The 20132-nt window shown below is 48.2% G+C and overlaps 3 protein-coding genes across 8 annotated transcripts; 1 reads left to right on the forward strand and 2 right to left on the reverse strand.

Annotated features, from left to right (window-relative positions):
* Nucleotides 1-998: 998 nt before the first annotated feature.
* Nucleotides 999-3572, reverse strand: GPR135 (G protein-coupled receptor 135). The gene has a single exon (XM_053366258.1). It carries the CDS (start codon nucleotides 3570-3572, stop codon nucleotides 1707-1709), a length of 1866 nt encoding a protein of 621 aa, XP_053222233.1. The 3' UTR covers nucleotides 999-1706.
* Nucleotides 3573-6253: 2681 nt separating this feature from the next.
* Nucleotides 6254-12921, reverse strand: L3HYPDH (trans-L-3-hydroxyproline dehydratase). 2 transcript variants are annotated; one of them, XM_053398725.1, is made up of 5 exons: nucleotides 12366-12921; nucleotides 9455-9624; nucleotides 8141-8263; nucleotides 6872-7009; nucleotides 6254-6420 (listed from the first exon to the last, which is right to left on the reverse strand). In XM_053398725.1, the coding sequence occupies exons 1-5, from the start codon at nucleotides 12904-12906 to the stop codon at nucleotides 6295-6297; spliced, it is 1098 nt and encodes a 365-aa protein (XP_053254700.1). In that variant the 5' UTR covers nucleotides 12907-12921; the 3' UTR covers nucleotides 6254-6294. The 2 variants fall into 2 exon arrangements, with proteins under 2 accessions (XP_053254700.1, XP_053254623.1); XM_053398648.1 differs by having other exon boundaries at nucleotides 6254-6415; nucleotides 6867-7009.
* Nucleotides 12922-13607: 686 nt separating this feature from the next.
* Nucleotides 13608-20070, forward strand: JKAMP (JNK1/MAPK8 associated membrane protein). Of its 5 annotated transcripts, none has more exons than XM_053398851.1 (8): nucleotides 13863-13885; nucleotides 14593-14692; nucleotides 14906-14994; nucleotides 15259-15413; nucleotides 15879-16085; nucleotides 17134-17315; nucleotides 17823-17899; nucleotides 19643-20070. In XM_053398851.1, exons 2-8 carry the CDS (start codon nucleotides 14683-14685, stop codon nucleotides 19859-19861), a joined length of 939 nt encoding a protein of 312 aa, XP_053254826.1. In that variant the 5' UTR covers nucleotides 13863-13885; nucleotides 14593-14682; the 3' UTR covers nucleotides 19862-20070. The 5 variants fall into 5 exon arrangements, with proteins under 5 accessions (XP_053254909.1, XP_053255080.1, XP_053254826.1 ...); XM_053399014.1 differs by having other exon boundaries at nucleotides 13865-13885; nucleotides 14912-14994; XM_053398934.1 differs by lacking the exon at nucleotides 14593-14692 and having other exon boundaries at nucleotides 13608-13885.
* The last annotated feature ends 62 nt before the right edge of the window (nucleotides 20071-20132 follow it).

Here is a 20132-nt window from a genome sequence, read left to right on the forward strand (position 1 = left end):
GCTCACATGGCCGAAATACAGATCCGCCACCTTCTTTTTAAATCCAACCCCCAAATGTTCAGGGGGTGCAGCTGGGGCTTCTGCTTTTCTCCTAAGTGTGCTGAATATTGTGAGAGCCCTGCTGTTTGAGGCCAAGAGGCCAGCACTTGATTCTTACGGCTGCCAGACGGATGGCCACAGGAAGCTTGCAAGCAAGACCTGATTGCAACAGCACACTGCCCAGCTGCAATTCCCAGCAGCTGGCCTTTAGAGTCATACTGCCTCCAGCGGTGGCATGGGGACATAGAGCCATTGTAGCTAGCAGCCATGGATAGCCCCATCATCCATGGAAGGGGGATGCAAAAGGTTCATGTTTTTTGTAGGGCAGTGGGGGTGATAAGCACTGAAACAGGTCAGCTGTGACGAGAATGGGACATCCTGCAAGTCACAAGTGACAACCTCACCTGCTAATGCAACAAGGACACTAGCAGAAGTGCCTGTCTCCACACCTAGTGCCTCTTGTGATTGCAAAAAAATGAGGGGGGGGTGCAGAGACTGGCACAACAGATCCCTAAGGAGCACCAGAGCAGCCCAAGAGGGAACCAGCCCCTTTGCAATGCTCTTCTTTCTGGTCTTTTTAATGTAAGATGTTTTAATGTGCCAAGTTGGGGGAGGCTGTGCTCAAACCTTCCACGCTTGCTATTCAAACAGCTTGGTGCTCTCGCTCATTGCTGCCGGGGTGGTGGTGTCTAGCCAGGTTTTTTGTCCCTGGTGATACCTCCTGGGGGTCACCCTTGAAGGTCCCCAGCCTATGTGTTTGTGTACACAAATGTGCATGGCGGGGGGGAGTCAAACGGGATCTTTGAACTGGGTGAAATAAAGCCTCGTTTTGCCCCTGCACACAAACACACACCCCCTTTCTCTCTTACCTCTCTTACCTCCATAATTTATTATTTATACCCCACCCAACTGGCTGGGTTTCCCCTGCCACTCTGGGGGGCTTGCAACAGAATAAACATCAAACATTAAAAAATTCCCTAAACACCTTAACAATCATCAAGGACCTGCCTCACCCAGGGAGAAGGACTTCATGAGGTGTCACAGCAAGGTCAGCGAGGGGCATAATTTCCTGAGCTGAGGGCCAGGAGAGTCGCATGTGGCCCTCGGTTCCCTCAAGCAAACTCTGCTCACTTTCTGTTCCTTCAGCTCAGTGCTGGGCTCCTGATGAGGCTCAGCCAGTTTCGTATACACCTTTTAATTCCCATGTCCCAAGGACATGGAAAGAAGCAGCACCCACACCCCCTTTCTTGCAACAGCTGCAGCGATTTTACAGATCTGCCATGGGAATATATGAGCTTGTCCAGACTCCCTCTTCCTGCTGCTTCTCCCACCTGCTTCCAGGGGGGGAAATGCTCTTTAGAGCGAAGTCGGAGCAAATGGCAATTTGGGCTTTCTCCAGATTGATGTTTGCCCAGGCCCATGCCTCGAAATCTGCTCGGACCCATGTTTTCTAGGCACAGGGCAAGATAAAGAGTGGATGAGCCCAGAGACTGATTGGGAAAGTCCTGGGTTTCAAAAAAAGACACAGGATTCACAGTGGCGCCTTTGATTCACAGCACATGCTTCCAGTCTCTGTAACAATGTTCCAGTTGTGATGATGAGGCTTCTGAGCGCTTGGCTTTCCTGGCCTAGCCATTAGGCCAACTCTGGTCCACCCCGACAATGTTTCACAGGCTGGTATCGGCAGCACCCGTTTTTCCTTGCTGCAAGCCACCTTCGGAAGCAGTGTCCGGCCACCCATCCCGGCAGAAGAGCAGCGCCGGGTTCCTGCAGGCCCACACCCCCAATTCCCCTCCGCTGGCCGGGCTGGAGGAGGTGAGGGTGCTCCCCACAGTGCCTCCACTCCCATGGCTGGCGTACCGCTCCGCCCGGCTCTTGCCCTCCAGGCGGCGGCCTTGGGTGGCAGCCAGCGCCACCGCAGCCACGTTGCCCCTCGTCCTGTACCCCCCTTCCCGGTTGCGCCCGAGCAGCATGGCGATGTTGGGGTTCCGGGCGGCGTAGATGAGGGGGTTGATGGCTCCGTTGGCCCAGGCCATCCAGCAGGCCACAGTGTCCACGGCGGGCGAGAAGGAGACATGCCCCGTGGCAGCGGCCAGGCCCAGGACGCAGTAGGGCCCCCAGCAGCAGATGATGGAGACGATCATGATGAGGACCGTGGTGGCTGTCCGCATCTCGCCGTAGTAGCGCAGCAGGTGCCCGTAGGTGGTGAGGGGGCGCACCCTGCTCTCCGAGCGCCGTACTGCGCGGCAGATGTTGTAGTGGCAGAAGCACATGAGGGCGAAGGGCAGCAGGTAGCACAGGACGATCAGTGCGGCGCCGTAGGGGGGCCCCAGGCTCGAGGACCCCCAGGGCAGGGCATACATGCAGTGGTAGGCCTCGGGCCCCGCTTCCTCCTCCTCTTCCTCGTCTTCCCTCCGGCCCAGCAGGTACCAGGGCCCCGAGAAGCCCAGCGCGGCCAGCCAGACGGCGGCCAGGAGCTGCGCGGCCCTCCGACGGCCCATTTTGCGCCTGGGCTGGCGCACGATGGCGCAGTAGCGGTCGAAGGAGAGCAGCGCCATGGTGAGCGTGGCGGCGATGCCCAGGCCGGCGTGCGCTGCGGCGCTGGCCAGGCAGAGGCGCGGCCCGAAGAGCCAAGCCCCGTGGGGGCGCCCGCTGAGCAGGCTGGCCAAGGCGGGCGGCAGGCACAGCGCGGCGCCCAGCAGCTCCGACAGCGACAGCGACAGCACGAAGGCGTTGGTGACCGTGCGCAGAGGCCGGTGCCGCGCGATCACCACCACCACGGCGCCGTTGCCCAGCGCCGACAGCGCGAAGATCAGCAGCAGCAGCAGCGCCTGCGACGCCAGCGACGCCCCGGACCAGCCCCACGCCGCGTCCACCTCCGACGGGGCCTCCGGCACAGGCACCTGGCCGCCGCCGCCGCCGCTCTCGTTGCGCCCCGGCGCCGAGCCGTTGATCAGGAGCAGCAGCGCGGATCCCTCCATGGCCAGGCGCCTTCCCGGCCCCGAGAGGGAGACCGGCGGCTCCGTGAAGCGAGAGAGGCGCGCTCCGGCCGGCCCGAGGTCCCGGGGGTGACTTAAGGCGCACTTGGAGAGCCCCGGGCGCAAAGCTCCATCTGGGGACTCTGCCCTCTGCTCCTCACCGGCGCGTCTGGTCTGGCCACCGGCGCGAAAGACAGCTGGAGGCGCCGGCCTTTGGGATCGTTGCCCGGCCTCCTCGTCGGAGGGGAAGGGGGCGCCTGGCGGGGACGCGGTGGCGGCGGCTCCTTGGGTGGCGCAGCCTCCGCTTGCCGCAGAGGCGCGGGATTGCTTCGGCGCTCGCTGCGCGCCCGGCACATCTCTCGCTCTCTTCCGCGTGGCAGAGAAACCTTCGGGGGCTCGGGGAGTCGCTGACGTCTCCGCAGTCGGTTGCCCCGGGAAACCACGATGGCGCACACGCCGGAGAAGCCGGCAGCCGCGACTACCCCATTCTCTCCCCCGCCCGCCCCAAACGCCCTTCTGGCCCCTTCTTTTCTGCCGCCGTGCGGACGGGTCCATGCATTTCTTCCTGGACGGCTGCTTCCTTCAAGAGCTGCTTCCCAACAGCGCAGCTTCTCACCCGTTGCGGCATCTTTTTGGATTTCTGCGCATCGCGAGGGAGGGGGCGTTTGCTGTGCCAGGCAAGCGCGCAGGGGTCAAGCGTGCAGATCCTTGCGGATGGGCGAGAAAGGAGAAGTTTGCAGCAGGCAGGGCGGAGATTTTAAAGTGCTCCTGCACTGTTTCAAGTTGCCACCTGTTAAGAGGCTCAAGAATAAACAGCCCCCGACACATGGAAAAGGAGGGAAGCCTCGCCATCAGCTTCCCTCTCTGCTAGGAAAAGCATTCGTTCTTGCAGACCTTGGAGAAAGGTGACACACAAGAACTAGATGGAGCAAGGCCATTGCTTCATCCAAGTGCCTTCAATAACCATGTGAGTGAGGGGTCGGGGGGCAGACCAAGGGATGTGATTCCTAACTTTTGTTTGGACTCTAATAGCTTTTGTTTAGTAGGCTAGGCCAAGTCCAGCCACATACATCAAGATTTTCATGCACGCACACTCATTTCTTTGTCCAGGGAAGCAAGAGGCACACTACAACCCAAAAAGAACTTGAGGAGAGTGCAGAGCAGGGCCCACAAGGGGTGCAGTCTGGGGAGAGGCTGGAGGCTGCCAACAGTCCCAATGGCCAGATACATAGGAGTGCAGGGACACATTTTGGCCTCCAGGCCTGGGATTCACCACCGCTGTAGCACAGTCTCCACTCAGCCCTGGGTGACTAAATGCAGTGTTTTGTGAAGAGGCAAGTTAAAGCAGTGCAGCTTTTTTCTTACCGTTGCACAACTGGAACTGCCAGTCTCCATGTGCAGTTTGCCAGGGCCCCCCACTTTTCCCACGCAGACAACAGCTAGAATGATGGGAGCTGCAGTTCAGCAACAGCAGCAGGTTCCCCACTCCTGTTCTAAGCCAAACAGTCCCTCAACTTTTACTTGCCATGGCACACAGCTCAGAAATCCAATGATAGTCATCATAAGGACATGTGGCTGAGCAGGTTTGCTATTAATTAAACAGGGCTCTGAGGTCAATGAAACTATTCCAACACTTTGGGTACAAAGGATTTTCTCAAGCCGAAGACTTCAAAGTGTTCTGAATAATTCATGCAACCCACACTTGGGAAGATGCTATCCTGATGAAGTACCAAACAATGCAATGATAAAGGTGTATGTCTCAGCTGTTCCTTCTTAAACAGGTTTTTTGGGTATTCAGAGAAACCTGCAAAAATCTATTTAACCAGATGTACAGCAGGACACCCTAGGTAAGAATGGGTGCAGCATACTATTTTCAAACCAAACTATTTTTGCCTCCAACGAAGGTCACAACCTAAATCAGTTGCCCTTAACAACTCTTAAGGAGGCAATGTTTAAATTTTTATTATAGATAGAAAGCATAGTGTTGTTGTTGTTTAGTCGTGTCCGACTGTTCGTGACCCCATGGACCAGAGCACGCCAGGCACTCTTGTCTTCCACTGCCTCCCGCAGTTTGGTCAAACTCATGCTGGTAGCTTTGAGAACACTGTCCAACCATCTCGTCCTCTGTCGTCCCCTTCTCCTTGTGCCCTCCATCTTTCCCAACATCAGGGTCTTTTCCAGGGAGTCTTCTCTTCTCATGAGGTGGCCAAAGTATTGGAGCCTCAGCTTCAGGATCTGTCCTTCCAGTGAGCACTCAGGGCTGATTTCCTTAAGAATGGATAGGTTTGATCTTCTTGCAGTCCATGGGACTCTCAAGAGTCTCCTCCAGCACCATAATTCAGAAAGCATAGTATGACAACATAATTCTTTAATTTGTTTTACAAGGTGGGGCTGCAGCATGCTTAGTATTCCACTTAAAAACAAAAAGCCCTAAGTGGTTTTACATAAGACAATACAAAATATTAACTAAAATACTGATAAATTTAAATGTTAAACTAAAGCATACTTTAAATGAAGCTTGTGGTGCGGAAGTCATACCTCCTTCCTCTTTTGAGAATCAGGATTCCAGAGCTTGACTTATTGCTAGAGTCCGTTACAGGAAATTACTTATAACCTGTTCTTTAATCAGGTGCCTGTTGATATCCCAGGAACTTCACACAAAGAAGGGAAATGTTAAAGTATTGCATTCACACATTTGTACCTGCACTGCAGCATTACAGTAAAGGTTAAAGAAGTCTGGCAATGAAAGCAGCATGAAGAGACATAACAGCCATCAAAAAGGTCTAAGAAATGTTACATACAAATTCTGTAGCACTTTTAATACCAAAATGACCAGACCAGGTGAGTGAGCCTGTGGGGTTGGAGAAAGGGGAAGAAACCGCCATCCCTTTCCTGCTTATCAGTCTTGACCAGCCTACTGCTAGTAACAGGAATAAGCATTTATATATGTATATTGGTAATCTTTACAACAACTTTGTAAAGCATGTCAGTATTATCATCTCCCTACTGAAGATGGGGAGGGCGTAGACTTAGTAGGGCCTACCTAAGGCAATCAAATGAACCTGCTACTTCACAGTCTTAAGTCATAGTGCCACACTATCTCCTATTACATTTTATGTACAGAAAAAGGAGCTTCAGAACCACTTTGGTGAAACTGAATGAGAGCCTTAATCACCAGTAAGATAGAGGGTAATGCCAGCAATTAAAAGAAAGCAAAATAAAAAGAAAGCAAAATATCAAAGTAAACAGGGTTATTGGAAGCAGTATAGTAGCACAGTCACTTAAGAAAGAAACCGTATTTCAGTGGGTCCTCCTCCTCAAAAGTGAAGGTTGACATTCCAGTATAAAAGGATTCTCCAGAGACTTCTACAATAACAGCATTGTGGTCGCCACATTTGGTTTCCTGGGTCAAAAGAAAATGCTTCAGATTAATTAGGAAAAATACACTGGTTTACTTACAGCACAAACTTTTGTAGGCAGCATCTGAATACATGTGATGATGCATACATCTAAACTAAAGTGACAATGAAAGAACAGAACAGAATATAAAGCCAGTATTTAAGGCTTAAATTGTTTACATTATGTTTTAAGCAAAAGTGAGACGATTTACTAAAATTAATGAAAACCATTAATCATTTGGTCCTAATTAATATAATGGCATCATGATCTTATAACAAGATCAGTTTTTCTTGGCTTGCTGAGAGCATTTGATCCACAATTGAAGTAACCCTGCTGTGAATGTTGGAAGAATTCAAGCTATCCCACTAAACAAGACCCAGGGCACAGCAAAGCCACCAGTCCATCACATACTTTTTATTTTTCTAAATTACCAAAGATAAATGTTTGGAGCTTGCCTTTATTGCTTTTCCAGTGAACAGGGAACCAGTTGTACTGCTTCTGAAGGTCCTGGTCTGGTTCAGCTGAATGAGTCCTTTATGGTATTGTAGAGCAATGCGAGCTGTCACACCCGACCCGGTAGGACTTCGGTCAACCTAGTTTAGAGAGAAGCAGACGTGTTTTAGCTGCATCATTCAGGAATGCAACAAATGTAATTAACGACTTTTACTTTTTTAAAAGGTGCACGTGCCTGAATTATACTATTCAATATTAAAGAGAGAAAGTGGGCATGTGCACCCAGAAACTTAAAAGCTACCTAGAACAAATTTTCCCAACCTTTTTCTGACTGTGGCCCCCTTCTGACTTTCTTTCCTGTCTCTCCCCATGGGCGTAGCCAAGGGGGGGCAGGGGACAATTGCCCTCCCTCAATAATGAAAAATCAATACAAATCTGAGGTTCTGCCCACCCTAACAAAAACCTGCCCCCCTAACAAAAACCCTGGCTATGCCCATGCCCCCTCCCCGTCCTATTGGTAGAAAGGTAGCTCTTTAAATATTTTGTTTGTACAATTACATAGAATGATAGGAACATAATGAAATATTGTTGAAGCAGAAAAGCATAGAATCATGGAGCTGAAAGGAACCCCAAGGGTCATCTTTCTAGTCCAACCCCCTGCAATGAAAGAAACTCAGCTAAAGCATCCATGACAGGTGGCCATCCAGCCTCTGCTTAGAAACCTCCATGGAAGAGTGCAGAACCTCCTGAGGGAGATCCATCTTCCATGTACTATAAAAAGTAAACAACACCTATTTGACCCATTATTTGACACGGAGGGGAAAACCTACAGATACAGTCCAAAAGGCACATGGGGAGTTCTGTATATATGGGAGAATTTTAAAAAGGACGAGTTCCTCACTGACCTGGTGCAAAAAGTTGGAAGTTGCCTAGCTCCACAACAGAAGCCAAGTCTTTCTTTTTTCCTGGCCAAGATGGTAGATACATTTCCCCATCAAGCATAATCTGGGTCAATTTGTCAGGCCGGGAAACATTTCGTTTCTTTCTTGATTCACTTAATTTGTCAATCAGATCTTGGACTTTGTTACTCAGTTCTACGTTCCTAGCTCTATACAGCTCCTAGAGTCTCTCAGAATGTATACAGCAAGGAATGCAGAATTGAGCATCCTACAGATATGCTGCCTTTTCCTTTTCTCTACTACAAATACAAATTGGGAACCCCTGTGATGAAAAGGGGCAAGGTGGAACTTCTCTTGCACAGTATTCTCTACCTGTGCATCTGCAAACACACATATGTTGCTTGTTGGTTCATCACTAAATGCATCTTTCCCATCTGTCAGGATAGTCCCATAAATGAAAGCCGTGTCTTCAATCTCAGGATGGTGAACTTTGAACTAGAAGAAAACAGAAAATGGCATCAGATAAATGCAACAAAATAGCACTATAATAAGGACCTCACAGACCATGTGCTCATCTAGTATTATTATTAAGAGGATGTGCAGCTCAGGAGAAGGAATTGACAGTCTCTTTGTAGTACTGAAACCATCTAGGTCCCATTGCTCCTAGCTAGCAAAGCCAATGGTCAACAATGATCGTAACTGCAGTCCAAAACATCTAAAGGGTGCCATGTTGGCTACCCCTGGTCCAGGTCCTTACAATATGCCTTGAGGCCAAGTTTGTAGAGTTTTGGGTTTGATATCCCACCTTTCACTCCCTTTAAGGAGTCTCAAAGCGGCTAACATTCTCCTTTCCCTTCCTCCCCCACAACAAACACTCTGTGAGGTGAGTGGGGCTGAGAGACTTCAGAGAAGTGTGACTGTCCCAAGGTCTCCCAGCAGCTGCATGTGGAGGAGCAGGGAATCGAACCCGGTTCCCCAGATTACGAGTCCACCGCTCTTAACCACTACACCACACTGGCTCAGATGTTAGGAGGCTGCTGCACTTATTTTCAGTAACCTCCCAATGAGAAAACAGCAGCTTCCATGGAATTATCATTGAGGATATCACAGTTCAGTTTCTGCTGGAGACTTTTCTTGGATTTCACACACACACACACCACCTTCTCCCTAGCACTGAACACCCCAGTTCCCACTCTCAGCTGCTCCAAAGCATCTCACTATATGAACAGCAAACGACTTTTAGATACTCAAGAGTGGACAAGACTGTATAAATCTGTTTCTAAGACAAAGCTAGTCAAAGTGATTTCTGTCTAACAAAATAATGTATATGTTATATTGACAACATTATGGAAAAAGATTAGCTGCCCACAAAAAAACAGGAGTTTGATATTTTTTAACAATCAATGCATGATTTGTATCAGCTCCATTTGGAAGAGAGAAACCTCATTCACAATATTATGCAGTCTGCAAATCAGGCTTGTAAACAGTAACTTAGTAATATATGGCAAGGAAGACTTGCTTCCAAGTGAACTTGAAGAGGCATAACAACACTGGTTTTCTTTTGTTTTACGTTACAAATAATATAGGCAATATATGAACAAGTAGATTAGTAATTTAAAGACATTTAACTCATAGATTTATTTAAAAATATATTATATTGTACAATACAGAAAAATCTGACTATACCTGAGCCTTTACTGCTTCAGTTACTGCAGATGCTGCATCTACTAGATCCCTAATCCTTGAAGAAGAAAGATCAAGTCCCAATCGATCAGCACTGACAAATGCATAGAAAGTGCCGCCATATCCAACATCCACAACTACTTTTCCATAGCCAGGAACATCAACGGTTAAATCTAATAATAAAAAAAAGGACAAGGCATTACTGCAAATAATTCACGTTTCCCCTCTGTAATCTGTTCTGACATCCGCTCACCCCAAACAACAGTGCCTATCTACCTATTATGGTGACAGTAATATCAGTTAAGAATGCTGAAAAGCAGTCTGGTAACTAAAGACTAAGGGAGCAATGCAAACCCCAGATCTGCTGGGATGAGCGAGGTATCTGGTTCAACCAGCCTATGCTGGCATAAGCACATTCCAGCTCAGCCTGAGAGATGCCAGCATAACTCGCTCAGGACAGCACAGCTGGCTGAGACCTATAGCAGCAAAAACCCTGAAGAAAGGGTGTTCTGGGGGAGTGACCGGACAGGGGGACTTATATCAGGGGGACTGTATCCTAATCTGGCAACCAGCAGAATTTACCCTGGAAAAACGGTGGAATATATCAATCTCTATAAAGGCTCGTCTTTCCTCTACCAGGCTTAGGCCAATTCAGGCAGTTAGTAGCCTTGTTACTGAACAGCTTGGAATAGGAGTGATTTATGCCAGCTTAGTTTAAACCAGTTTAAATTATGGCTTCCTATAGTTAGGTCTGCTCCTTAAGAGTAATTAATTGAGCACCAGTCATCAGAACATTTTTACCATCCTGTAAATTAACATAGACTTCTTTTTCAGGCAGCACAACAGACACAGAAACAATTAGGATCCCCCAGTAACTTAAAGACTATTATTTGAAACAAGTGGAACAACATCGTGCTATTACAATTGTTCTGTCTGTGCAAGCATTGCTTGCTATATGGAATGATCTCCGCTTCCCCCCCACCCCCTGCCGTGTTGTTCTGGGGTTCTCCCTACCCGCAAGAGCTGATGGGGACACAGAGGGCATGCAGAAGATCAGGGGGAAGCCCTGCTGTGCTGGTTTCCAGTAGCACAACTATTTAGTTGAATCTGGCCCAATATATCCTTGCCTCCTACCAGGAGAGCTCCTGTTCAAGGTTCCAGCCAGTTACTCTCTTCTGTAGCAAAGTCCATTTCATTCCTCTCCCTTTTCTTTTCCAACCAATGATAAACACTGCATGACTACAGAGCATGATTTCACTGAGCATGCACTGGGCAAATAGGGGGGTGTTATTTATTTTTAAAAATAAACTGCAAACTTAGTGTCTCAGACAACAAAACGTACAGCTCACTAGAACATTCATGAAAGGAAGTGTCGTGCGGATAGGTGTTCTTTCCAAGATGCAAAGTTAGAGCCTGGGGAATAGCAGAAAAGAAGGTTAGTCATACTTGTCAATTACCTAGCATGCAGGGTCAGAATAATAAAAAGCATATTCCTCCACACCTGACCTGACACCTACTTTTTGTGCAAACCTACACATTTATGAGGCTTGTTATCAGTTAAAATTGAACTACTGTGGTTTCCCAAAAAGGATCCTGGGAATTTTAACTTTAGAGAGGATACCAAGAATTATATTAGAGGTTCCTGCCCACACCCGCCTTCACAGAACTATAGCTTTCAAGATTCCTTGGGGAAACCAAACTTTTATTTGAAGTCTTAAGTGGAGGCAAGTCATTTGCTACTGCGGAACTATACAGACCATGAGAGAATTCATGACTTCATTTAGATTCTCCCCACACCTGGGAACTAAATAAGAAGTTCATTCTAAATTTCTCCTACCAGTTATGGGACTGTGCAGTCAGAATTTAGGAGAAAATGTGGTAAAAAAAAAAAGAGGATCCCATTAAACTAAAGCTAATTGTCATTTTATGTTACAGGTACGTAGCCGTGTTGGGACTTCCGTAGTCGAAACAAAATTAAAAAATTCCTTCTAGTAGCACCTTAGAGACCAACTAAGTTTGTTATTTTATGCATTGTGCAATTAACTTGCTGCTTCCTGCAAGAAGAAAACGATGCTGGATCTCCATCTCCACTCAGTGCGATAAAAAAGTAGTTAAGTGCTTCATACCTTTGGCACAGAGGGTGGGCTATAAATTTAATAAATAAATAAAACAAATAACACTATTTGGTTTGGTTATGTGAAAATGTGGCCAATGCAGATGTACCTAGTAGCCAATAAATATGACAGAACAAATGGCCAAGACATTTGATCGCCCTACAATATATGTTGAATATATGCTATATGGTAATTTATGGACCTAATAGGTATCTAAAACCATTTGCCACTGTTGCTGTATGTAGGTTTTATTTTATGTTTTTTATCTTATATTTTGGAAATGCACATCCAGTTTTTCCCCCTTTAAATTTTTTTGGGGCTCCCAAGAGAGTGGGGCCCTAAGCTGTAGTTTGTTTAGCTTGTAAGTAAATCTGGCACTGCCCCTGGGGGTCCCTTCCAGCTCATAAGATCCTATGATTCTATGTTTCACACACATGCCTTTGGAGAGGATCCCTAATGTTATGTACTGAGTTGAATAGGATCCAGAATGCAGCAGTCTTATTGGTCCACAGGAGCCACCCAATCCAGCTCCGGGTGGAAGGGAATCCGCAACCTGATTGGCCTACAGTAGAATCCCAGAATTAGCCAATCACGTGGGGCCCATTGTGTAAATAATGTATATAAGTCATTCTGGGAGAGCTCCCATTCCTCCTCACCACTATGAGCTGAATAAAGAGCATTAAATCCACTCTCGACTCCGAGTATATTTCACCTAACTTGGCAGAGAGAGATGCCCATACAGGACGCAGCGTTTGACATGGAAAAGACGGGACAGTCCAGGCGGCAGCGCTGCCCCCTACCGGTGGCGGCGGCGAAGGCGGCGACGCTGTGGAAGCGGACTCGGCTGCCGCTGCGCTGGCCGTCCCAGGTGGCGAAGGCGGTGACGGGCCCGCAGGGGCAGTGGATGACGACGGCGGCGGCCTGGTCGGGTCCCGGAGGCGGCGGCGGGCAGAGCCCGTAGTCGAGGGCGAAGCGGGCGAGGCAAAGGACGGCGTGGCCGCACATGGCGCTGCCGCCCTCGTTGTGCACGAAGAGAGCCCCGAAGGCGGCGCCCGGCAGCTCGCTGGGCACCAGCGCCGCCCCGTACATGTCGCGGTGCCCGCGGGGCTCGTGCATCAGCAGCCGCCGGGCCGCGTCCAGCTCCGGGCGCTGCAGGAGGAGGCGGCGGCGGGCAAGCAGGGGAAGGTCCCGGGGGGGCTCCAAGGGGCCCAGGCCGCCCAGAGGAACCACCCGCAGCGGCTCCCCGCCCGCCTGCATCTCCACCGTGAGGAAAACGGGGGAGCCGGGCGCGCGGGGAGGGAGAGGCCGGGAGGCCCCAGCTCGGGCCTCAAGCGACGCCATGGCCGTTGAACGGTTTTTTACCTCACGCTGGTTTGTAACGGACGCCACCCGCCCAGGCCCCGCCCTCCGAGCAGCCATTGGCTGAGGGAGAGAGAGGAAGGGCGGGGAGAGCCGGTCCGTTTATGGGCCCTTGGCTAAGCCTGTCAGAGGTGCACGCCCGGGATTGGTGAGAGAAGGCGACCGTCCCTGCCCAATGCCGCGCACCGAACGGGCATTGGTTGAAGGGTGTGCTCGTTTAAAGCCTATTGCGACGGGCTGTTCAGGTTCGCCTGTCCAGGATTGGTCAGCGGGGCAAAGGCAGCAAAGATGCAGGCGGCGTAAACATAGAGAGATTGTAGAGTCACACACCTCATTGAATTTTTTTGTGGTACTTCCGGGTTCGCTTCCATATGCTTCGCCCATTTTTCTTCTGACGCCGTGGCGTCTATTTAATTTATTTATATGAAAAAAATTATATCTCGTTTTTTAAAAAAACTATTACCACAGCTGGATTCCTTAAACAGCTTATAAATGAAGAATTTAACAAGGATCTAGGACCTGCCTGCTTACTGAGAAATCACGTCTTAAGGCATCCATGCAAAGTAGGCGGCGTTCTCCTCATAGAAATGCTGCGGGAAAGAGCGGCGGCCCCAGTGCGTCTATAGAGTGGCAGCTTCCTTGAAACTCACGCCGTGCGCCGCTCTTCATTTTTCTAGCTCTACTATGAGAAAGCCGAACACAATAGGCCACGCCCCCTCCCCGTTCAGTCTCAGTGCCCAATGAAGAGAGGAACTTAGTCCGAGCCACGCCCCGCTCACCACCCAGAGGAGGTCCCGAACGCGACCGCCACGCCTATCGGGGGCGTGGCTATGTGAAGCCGACAAACCAATCAACGAGGACTGGAGGAACCTGAGAGGAAGTGACGCAAAGCCAGCCGCTGTTGCTGCCCGGTTAGCTGTCAAGAACCCGGATGATTTTGGGGGTGAATAGGTGGAGATGGGTGAGTTTTGGGTGCTGAGTTTATTACCTTTCCCCAGGTGAGAGGGGCTGTTTCTTCCTGCTGGGCAGCTGACCAGGCCGGTTTCTTAGCTGCAAAAGCAAGCAGCCTTCCAATATCCTAAAAGCATAGCTGGATAGGTAGATAATATAAATATAATTCTTTATATAATGTTATAGGGGAGGGGAAGAGATATTTTTTGCATGTCAGCTTTCGTGGGCTAAAGCGAGGAAGCGTTGCCCTCAACAGGGGAGAGATGCTACAATTCCCCTCATCCCTCAGCCCTGGTCCTGCTGGCCAGGGGGACAGAAGTCCCACCAGCATCAGGGGAACCGAGGTTGGGACAGGCTGAGTTCTAAGTTCCTGGAGGGGAACCTGTGGCCTTTTAGATTTAGCATTCCAACTCGTCAGCTGGCACAGCGAATGGCTGTGGATGATGGGAGTTGCAGTTCAGCAACATGGGGGGGGGGCTGCTCTTGCAGCAACAGGAATAGTAATAATTGGCGGCGGTGAGGACGACAACAAATTATAATCCCATAAGAAGCCCATAAGGGTAGGGTATCAAGGCTGTAAAGAAACATCTTTTATGGCCCAGGCTTCTCTCCCCTTTTCCTGTAGATAGACCCCCTCCCAACGATGTCTGAATTTCTGTGTCAGATGACAGCACTTCTAAACATTCCCTTTCTCTGAGCTCTCTGATGTTGAAATAGTTTTAATGTGGAAGCTGTTGCATGTCTGTTTACCTGGTTCTGCGTTCCGTGATTAGGGGGCAAAAGCTAACTGAAAGCTAGTAAAGCAAGATGTTTGAAGGTATTTGTGTGCAAACTGTTATTTTTATTTTTTAAATGTATTTATTATTATTGTTAAAGATAATAATAAATAATAAAACATTATAATTATTAACATTATTAACAGATTTTTGGTTTACAAAAGTATGTGCAATGTCTCTTTTTTCAAGTGTGCAAACTGTTATTAGCTTACAAGTATCTGCCACTCTTTTGGCCTTTCTATCTTTTGTATAAGTTGTAGATATTCAGCCAGATTGCCTTGGGCTTTATTGTGGAAGAACAGCGGAATTTATAAATGGGACTGAAATTCATGGCGATTGTGGGGTAAGTAGAGGATCGTGAAAAGACATGAGTATTTGAAGCTGGCGCAGTATAATGTTTTAGCTGCTATTATCCAACCATTAGTGGGTTTGGCTCGGGAAAGGATGGCCTGAGCACATCTTGGGCTCAACGAAACTGCTTGTCCTTCAAATACAGCACATTATTCAGTCCTGTTCATTTGTCTGCATCCCTTTCCCAAGCCATTTTGTGTGTGTGCAAAACGTTAATAGATATCTTTATAAAACAATATGTGATTAAACTCTCCAGGTGTGTCCAAGAGGGCAAAGGACAGATGCTCACAAAATTTGTCGGCCATGTATGGGATCTCCAGAACGCTACGATTGGCTTTACCTTGGCTTTATGGCAATGCTTCCTCTGATTTTGCATTGGTTCTTCATTGAATGGTATTCAGGGAAAAAGAGGTAAATGTTTCCTAAGCCCTGTTTCAAACAAGAAACCGAATGTAACTTTTGAATCTAAAGGTGCGCTTACCTTGCTATTGAAGGCGCTGGGGGGGGGGAACCAACTACACTGCAAGTTGGAGGACTGCTAACCTGGCTTTGGGAAGGCAGCACAAGGGCTCTAGGATGCTGACAGAGCCCTCACGCCTCCTTCCCTAATCTGGGTGTCTCGCTTACCTGGCTTTGGGAGGGTAGTGAGAGGGCTCTGGGATGCTTCCAGAGCCTTTGTGCTGCCTTCCCAAAGCTGGGTATCCCCATGATCAGAGTTCTGCATGGGTGAGACGGTGGGAATAAGTAAATGGAGTGGGTTTCTTCTGCTCTTCTTTTATTTATTCTCTCCCACCCACTCAAAGCTACAATTGTACAAGTCTAACAAGATACAAATTACCTGTACTGATTTTGATTCCTTCTTTTCCCTCTTTCCAGCTCCAGTGCTCTGTTCCAGCACATCACTGCTTTAATCGAATGCAGCGTGGCAGCCATCGTTACTCTGCTTGTAAGCGACCCCCTGGGCTCCTTGCATATCCGCTCCTGCAAGGTGGTGATGCTTTCTGACTGGTACACCATGCTCTACAACCCGAGTCCTGATTACATTACCACTATTCATTGTACCCACGAAGCAGTCTACCCTCTGTGAGTATCTTTTCTGTGGCCTTGTCTGTGAGATTGCAATTGTTTTGTAAAAATCCCTACCTCTTAGCAGCTGTTCCCAGACAGGTAATCTTGGTGTCTTGATCTATGCATGCTTACTTAGAAGCAAGCCCTATTGATGGGGATTACTCCCACCCTTATATAGTTGCAGTGTCTTTTTTACTACTCTGCCCATATTTGCTAGGTCAAACCATGGCTTAGAATGAACGCATCGGCTCCTGGGGAGGAAATTGAATCTGCTTTGCTCCTCCTTGGTCATTTCAGCTCCATGCTGCAAGTAAGCCAAGGTCCGGGTTAGCATGTCATCTGAATGTGGGATCATGCTCAGAGGAATCATGGAATTGTACAGCTGGAAGGGATCCCAATAATCATCTAGTTCAACCCCCAACTGTTCCCGAAACCCAAGATCAAACCAGAGACCTTTAGAGCTTCAATCTAACGCCATCCCAACTGTGGTTAAGTTCTCCCCTCCATAACCACAACCTGTAGCCAAATTTTGTTCTTGGCTTAGCTGCTGTGCCATGCTGAGCTAAAGGGACCAGGAAAAGAAAAAGCAGGTGTGATCTCCTCTCTGGGAGCAAACACATTTAAGCTGTGCCAGTAAGCCATACTTTGACATGGTGGACATGCCTACGACCAAGAGGAATGGTTAAGCCCTTCCCTCCCTGTCGCTCATGGCTCACATGACTCTCCAGGGCAATGGAAGAAAATGAATGGGAATAAGACACTACTGTGCATTCGTGCTGGAGGGAGAATAAGGATAGGAAATAAGATAAAGAGGAAATTATGCAGATTGCCATGACTTGAGGTACAAGATCTCCAGGGCCTGGATTTGTGGGCCAGGAGGGCGTAAGGAAGTAGGAGACAGTGTTGATGTGAAGAAACAGCATCATAGCAAGGATTTTGCATAATGGGGGGGGGAGGTATAGAACTTGTGGCATATATGTGTCTTGTGTTTATTGACCATATTGAGTGAGGTGTGAAGTTTTTGGCACTACTGTGGTCTGAAATAAACAATTCTCTCTTCCAGCTACACCATTGTATTTATATACTATGCCTTTTGTTTGGTGTTGATGATGATGCTTCGGCCCCTTTTGGTGAAGAAGATTGCTTGTGGGCTAGGGAAGTCTGATCGATTTAAGAGCATTTACGCAGCTCTCTACTTCTTCCCGATCCTAACTGTGCTTCAAGCAGTTGGAGGCGGCTTGCTCTGTAAGTCATCGTGATTTTCCACCCCCTCACTTTCCCCTCTGCACAACTGGTGGAACAAACCAGGTAGTTGCACCTAACATGCAAACCAAGAACTGCGGTTAATGACTTCCAAACAAGCCACAATTGGAAGCTATTTTTCAGTTTAATCTGGCATGTTTGGAAGCTGTTAACCATAGCTCATACCTACCCTGGATTATTAAAGCAGGATTTGAGTGTCTGAGTGTGGCAGCTGCCTAAGGACCATTTCACCCTGTGAGCTGAGCACTGTTCATACCACTCACTTTTGGTTACTACAAGGATACAGAATTTTATTATATCTATTTCTATCCAACCTTTCCCCCCACTCTGGCAGTGGGTAAAGTCAGGCTGATAGAACTCAGTGCGACTTACTTTTGAGTAGGCATGCTCAGGATTGCACCCCATAACAACTATTTATAGCTTCTTGCGTGACTGGCGCGGTAAAACTGTGTTGGTGGGCCAATGTAACGTACAACTGTTTTCTTCCAGACTATGCTTTCCCTTATATCATCATAGTGTTATCTCTCGTCACCCTGGTTGTGTATCTGTCAGCTTCCGAAGTAGATGTAAGTAAAACACTGTTTCATTTTAAAATATATACTTTTTAAAAAGTGACCTACAACTGAAGGGAGAAAATGGAAAACAGAGGAAATGGTCAGCAATAAGTGATTGAAATTCCTTGGGCTATTCCGCCAGGGATTCCACTCTCCCACACCCACCCTAGGTTGGCAAAGAGGTCTATCTTGCCATTCTTTAATTGTTTTATCTTCAAAAGCCTGAGACAGCTAAAGTCTTTGTTCACACGTTCTACACCGGAGAGGGAGATAAGCTCTCTTCTTGTTTAGATTGGGGAGGGGGCTCTGATCAGCATTCTGAACAGTTAGCATATCAGGAGAGGCTTACGAACTAGCTGGTTACCATCTCATACAGTCAGGAGGAAAAGCAGCCGTAGTTATTGCATAAGAATCCTTCCTCGTCAGTATTATTGCCTGGCTTTTCAAAGAACCTGTTCCCTGCCTGATGTCGCCCGACTATTTTAATCTTTAGCCAAGGATTTCTGGGTGGGGTTGCACCAATTATTAAAACAGCAAATGCAAATAAAGAGTGAACGACAAAATAATAATCTTACACATGGTGCCAAAATGAAAAGAGGGTTGCTATCAGGTGGGTCTCTTGAGGAATGAGCCTTCCACCAGCAGGATGCTGCTATGGAAAAGGGCTTAAGCAAAGGCATCTGTAACTGCTGCAGCTGCTTAGTGGCTTCTTTTAAAGGAGAGCAGCAACTGTTAGTGCTAAAGAGGATGGGTTGATATTGGGGAATGTGTGTGCCTGCTTCCCCTCCTTCAGAGAGAATAATGAACAGTGGACCCTCTCCTGCCTTTCCAGTTAGGGGTTTGTTTGTTTCGTAAAATTTGTACACCCCTTGATTGTCAAAAGAAAACCCTCAAAGCAGTTCATGGAAAAGGATAAAATTATCAGTATGAAAACTTAATTAAGATCTAAAACTTTTTAAAAGTTGAAACAGCAGTGGATTAAAACTTGTGCCAACTTTCTAAAGATATGGGAACGCTTGTCTGGACAAAAATATTATTAGGTAAAGGTAAAGGGACCCCTGACCATTAGGTCCAGTCGTGACCGACTCGGGGTTGCGGCGCTCATCTCGCTTTATTGGCCGAGGGAGCCGGCGTACAGCTTCCGGGTCATGTGGCCAGCATGACTAAGCTGCTTCTGGTGAACCAGAGCAGTGCACGGAAACGCTGTTTACCTTCCCACCGGAGCGGTGCCTATTTATCTACTTGCACTTTGACGTGCTTTCGAGCTGCTAGGTTGGCAGGAGCAGGGACCGAGCAACGGGAGCTCACCCTGTTGCGGGGATTCGAAACGCTGACCTTCTGATCAGCAAGTCCTAGGCTCTGTGGTTTAACCCACAGCACCACCCGCGTCCCAAAATTTTTAGCAGGTGCCAAAAGGAGCACAGTGAAGGGGCCTGCCTGATGGCAATGGGCAGGGAGTTCCAAAGTGTAGGTGCTACCACACGAAAAGACCAAATTATTACAAATGCGGAACGGGTATTATGTGGCACCTGCAATTGTGCCATTCCCTTCCTCAGAGCTCTCTCAAAAATATGATAAAGAGAGAAACTAAGAACGGCTTAGTTCAGATAGCTCTCTCCACCGAGAGACAAGATAAAAGGAGAGGCTTCAGAAGGCACCTTGATTTCATTCTGCCCCTTTCTGAAATCTCTGCGTTAGCCTCAGATGACACCTGTGTAAAAACTAACGGCAACATCTTATCTCCTGTTTTACAAGACTTTCAAGGATCTCCTTGTCAGGAAGAAAAGGCTCATTGTTCTGTTCAGCCACTGGCTCCTGCACGCCTACGGGATCATCTCCATCTCCAAGCTGAACAACGTCTACCAAGACTTGCCCCTGCTGGCTTTGGTGCCGGCACCTGCTCTATTTTACTTGCTTACTGCAAAGTACACGGATCCTTCGCGGATACTCTCCGATGGAGCAAACGGACGTTGAGCCAAGAATCCAGCGTTGAAGGCTGAGGTTCTCTGGGGCCCAGCCATCGTTCCCCTCTTATAGGAAGCTGTCAGTTCTCTTATCAGCCAGCTTTCAGGTAAAGTTTCTTTAGGATCAAGGCTTAGTCCCCCCACATCAGCTCGATTCTATCCTCCTAAGCAACATCTGGATGCACCTGTGCATGTGATGCCTTAGAAGTGTTCCATCAGCCACAGTTGCTGTTCATGGTGAAGGATCAAGGCCCGTCCCCTGTAAATATGTTTATTATTTG

The sequence above is a fragment of the Podarcis raffonei genome, chromosome 1 (assembly GCF_027172205.1).
Source record: "Podarcis raffonei isolate rPodRaf1 chromosome 1, rPodRaf1.pri, whole genome shotgun sequence".
Taxonomy (NCBI): Eukaryota; Metazoa; Chordata; class Lepidosauria; order Squamata; family Lacertidae; genus Podarcis; species Podarcis raffonei.

Coding starts and splice junctions, on each gene's coding strand:
- JKAMP (XM_053398851.1), top strand. Junction 14,995..15,258: donor AAATTCATGGCGATTGTGGG/GTAAGTAGAGGA, acceptor TAAACTCTCCAG/GTGTGTCCAAGAGGGCAAAG. Junction 15,414..15,878: donor TGGTATTCAGGGAAAAAGAG/GTAAATGTTTCC, acceptor CCCTCTTTCCAG/CTCCAGTGCTCTGTTCCAGC.
- L3HYPDH (XM_053398725.1), bottom strand. CDS start 12,906: ATGGCGTCGCTTGAGGCCCGAGCTGGGGCCTCCCGGCCTCTCCCTCCC. Junction 8,264..9,454: donor CTGAAGCAGTAAAGGCTCAG/GTATAGTCAGAT, acceptor GTTTTCTTCTAG/TTCAAAGTTCACCATCCTGA. Junction 6,421..6,871: donor TCACTGGAAAAGCAATAAAG/GCAAGCTCCAAA, acceptor CTTTTGACCCAG/GAAACCAAATGTGGCGACCA.
- GPR135 (XM_053366258.1), bottom strand. CDS start 3,572: ATGGACCCGTCCGCACGGCGGCAGAAAAGAAGGGGCCAGAAGGGCGTT.